Genomic DNA, 3350 nt, shown 5'->3' with positions numbered 1-3350 from the left:
AGCCGTCATTGTTGTTTGGCGGGTCCGGGCTGGGGATTCGAACCCGCCACCTTAGGTGTACATGGCTGGCGCCTTAGCCGGTTGAGCTATAGGAGCCGAGCCAGGTTTGTTTCTTTAAAAAAACAAAACAAAACATGAATGTAGGCCAGGAGCAGTGGCTCACGCCTATAATCCTAGCACTCTGTGAGGCTAAGGCAGATGGATTGCTTGTGCTCAGGAGTTTAAGACTGGCCTGAGCAAGAGCGAGACCCCTGTCTCTACTAAAGACAGAAAAACTAGCCAGGTGTTGTGGCAGGTGCCTGTAGTCTCAGCTACTTGGAAGGCTGAGGTAAGTGGATCACTTGAGCCCAAGAGTTTGAGGTTGCTGTGGGCTATGACACCACACTCTACTGAGTGTGACAAAGAGAGACTCTGTCTCAAAAAAATAAAAAAAATTGAAGAAATTAGACAATACCAGGCTCAATGGCTTATACCTGTAATTCCAGCACTCTAGGAGGCCGAGGCGGGTGGATGCCTGAGTTCACAGGTTTGAGATCAGCCTGAGCCAGAGCAAGACCTCATCTCTAAAAATGGCCGGGTGTTGTGGCGGGCACCTATAGTCCCAGCAACTCAGGAGGCTAAGGCAAGAGAATCGCTTAAGCCCAGGAGTTTGAGGTTGCTATGAGCTGTGATGCCATGGCATTCTACTAACGGTGACAAAGTGAGACTTTTAAAAAACCGAGGGTGACATATTGAGACTCTGTCTCAAAAAAAAAAAAGATAACAAAGATATGAGTTTGGCTTTTGATAATAAAGTTTCCCTTTAGGATTTTCTCAAATCAAAGAATCTATATTAACTTCCAAACTGGGCTCTGCCGCTTAACAAGTTCTGAAGCCTTGGGCAGAGCCATTTTGGGCATCAGATTTTATCTGCAAAGTCGGTGCTAATAAGGTCCTCCTCAGAGAAATTTTGTCGGGATTAAAGAGGTTCATACATGTATTAAGCAGTACAGAGCCTACTATTTAATTGGGGCTCAGTAAATTATGGTACTAGCTGTTATGATAGGGATACCTTTGACCTAGTGAATTATGGGCTTAGGACATGTTTAGTAAGGTTTTCTTACCTCATTAACAAAGCTTTACTGTTTGTTTTGGAAAGAGCTTTGGCAAATCAAGATTGCCATTAACCTACTGGGGAGTCCTGTTTATTCAGTCTGGAGGTAGCTCCAGGTGCTGCTTGTATAGCCTTTTGTCTCTAGAACAGAATTCTGGGCACTCTCCTATTTGGCTGGGCCTCCCTGATGTGTGGTCCATGTTTCAGGCCTTTTCCACAGTAGGCACTCCTGACTACATTGCTCCCGAGGTGTTCATGCAGACCGGGTACAACAAGCTCTGTGATTGGTGGTCGCTTGGGGTGATCATGTATGAGATGCTCATTGGTAAGTTGCATGTTTTCAGAGGACTTTTCTTGTGTGTCCAAGGAAGACTTCTATACTGATACTAGACTATTCCACTGGGGGTGATGTAAGCACTTCCTCCCCCCACCCTTGTCTTTCAAGGTGAAGTTTCTAAGATAGGCAACTCTTTCAATCAAATGTATCCCACTATATTCTTGGGCTTGCTGGTACCTTGTGGTTGTTTTGCTGATCTTTTATCATGGTTTTCTTTCCTCCACACTCTCATCCTCTCTATCTGGCAGCTCTTTTAGTTATTAGCATTTGTTAAACATCCTTTGTATGCAGAGTGTTTTAACTGGGCATTGCTTCACTCCTTTGCTTCTAATTTGCTGCACCCTTTCTCTGTCAAAGCCTTGAAAGCATGGAACCCTCTGGCTTCTCTTCCTCTTTTATGGGGGTGGTGTGTCTGTCGTTGGGGTGGCCCTGTGCCAGTGAACAATAGGACATGGAGTATGTTATCTGTGGTGGTGCGAGTACATCTGTCTGGCTGCATTTGCCTTTGAGAACACTGGAAGGATGCCTGTGGAGGTGGGCATCCTCCTACCTTGTGTGGAGGGCAGATAGGTAATAGGGCAAATATTTATCCTCTTGCCTGTAGTTCTCAAGAAGAGGTATGATGGTCACTTAAAACTTAAGCTTTGACTTGGCATCTGTAGCTCAGCGGCTAGGGTGCTGGCCACATAGACCAGAGCTGGTGGGTTCAAACCTGGCCCAGGCCTGCCAAACAATGACAACCAAAAATAGCCAGGCATTGTGGCGGTTGCCTTGGTCCTGGCTGCTTGGAAGGCTGAGGCAAGAGAATCACTAGAGCCCAAGAGTTGGATGTTGCTGTGAGCTATGACGCTACAGCACTCTACCGAGGGTGACATAGTGAAACTCTGTTTCAAAATAAATAAGTAAAACTTAAGCTTTTTTTCCCCCTTACTCAGCTTGTTTGGTACCTTACCCATGTTTCTGGAATGGAGCTATTTCTTAGTGGTGCTGTTTCATACTTTAATTTCTTCTTTTCTTGGGCATGGTGATTCCCACACCTGCAACTCTACTTTATGCCCTTCTTTCGATTCCCACCACTGGCTGGCTTCCCAGTGGTACCAGAGGCACAACTTAACTTTGGGCTTAGGAATTTGGGAGAAAATGAAAACTTGGTTCAGATGTTTTCTGGAAAGAGTAGCAATACTGCTCATGTCATGGACGGATGGACATACAGAGGTATCCAATAGTTATTAAAAACATACAAAGCATTAAGGGGCATAATATTCATCATATTCAAAGTTCTGGGGTGTAAAAGCTCCAAAGTTCCTTTTTTGTTCCAGGCTATCCACCTTTCTGTTCTGAAACTCCTCAAGAAACATACAAGAAGGTGATGAACTGGAAAGAAACTTTGTCTTTTCCTCCAGAAGTTCCCATCTCCGAGAAAGCCAAGGATCTAATTTTGAGGTATTAGAGAACATTCATCTACCTCTTGCCTAGGCTTTTTGACAAGAGTAAATTCCTTTTTTTTTTTTTAATTTTCATTACTTCCTATCTTTGCCTTCTTTTCCCTCCCATTTCTCTCTTGGAAAATAAAATAGAGAGGTTGTTCCTTTTCTTTTTCTAAAGAGATACTTGAAGTGTGCTGAAAGGCCTCTGTCTTTTCCAGATTCTGCTGTGAATGGGAACATAGAATTGGAGCCTCTGGGATTGAGGAACTCAAAAGTAACTCTTTTTTTGAAGGTGTTGACTGGGAACATATCAGGTATACTCATATCAAAAACTTTAAAAATTAGGCTTGGAACCCATAGCACAGTGGTTACGGATGCTGGCCACCTACACCGAGGCTGGCAGGTTTGAACCCAGCCCGGCCAGCTAAACAACAATGACAACTGCAACAAAAATAGCCAGGCATTGTGGCAGGCACCTGTGGTCCCAGCTGCT

The 3350-nt window shown here is 44.4% G+C and overlaps 1 protein-coding gene across 1 annotated transcript in view; it reads left to right on the top strand.

Moving 5' to 3' along the window:
- Window positions 1–3350, top strand: part of STK38 (serine/threonine kinase 38) — a 50185-nt gene that overhangs the window by 42062 nt on the left and 4773 nt on the right. Inside the window, exons 10-12 of the mRNA XM_003789146.2 lie at window positions 1301–1418; window positions 2750–2873; window positions 3076–3171. Of these exons, the coding sequence (XP_003789194.1) occupies window positions 1301–1418; window positions 2750–2873; window positions 3076–3171 (338 nt within the window). The remainder of the gene's footprint in view (window positions 1–1300; window positions 1419–2749; window positions 2874–3075; window positions 3172–3350) is intronic.

This window comes from Otolemur garnettii, unplaced genomic scaffold (assembly GCF_000181295.1).
Source record: "Otolemur garnettii isolate 467f Iridium unplaced genomic scaffold, OtoGar3 scaffold00031, whole genome shotgun sequence".
In the NCBI taxonomy this organism is placed as follows: Eukaryota; Metazoa; Chordata; class Mammalia; order Primates; family Galagidae; genus Otolemur; species Otolemur garnettii.
This window is presented reverse-complemented; position numbering and strand designations above follow the sequence as displayed.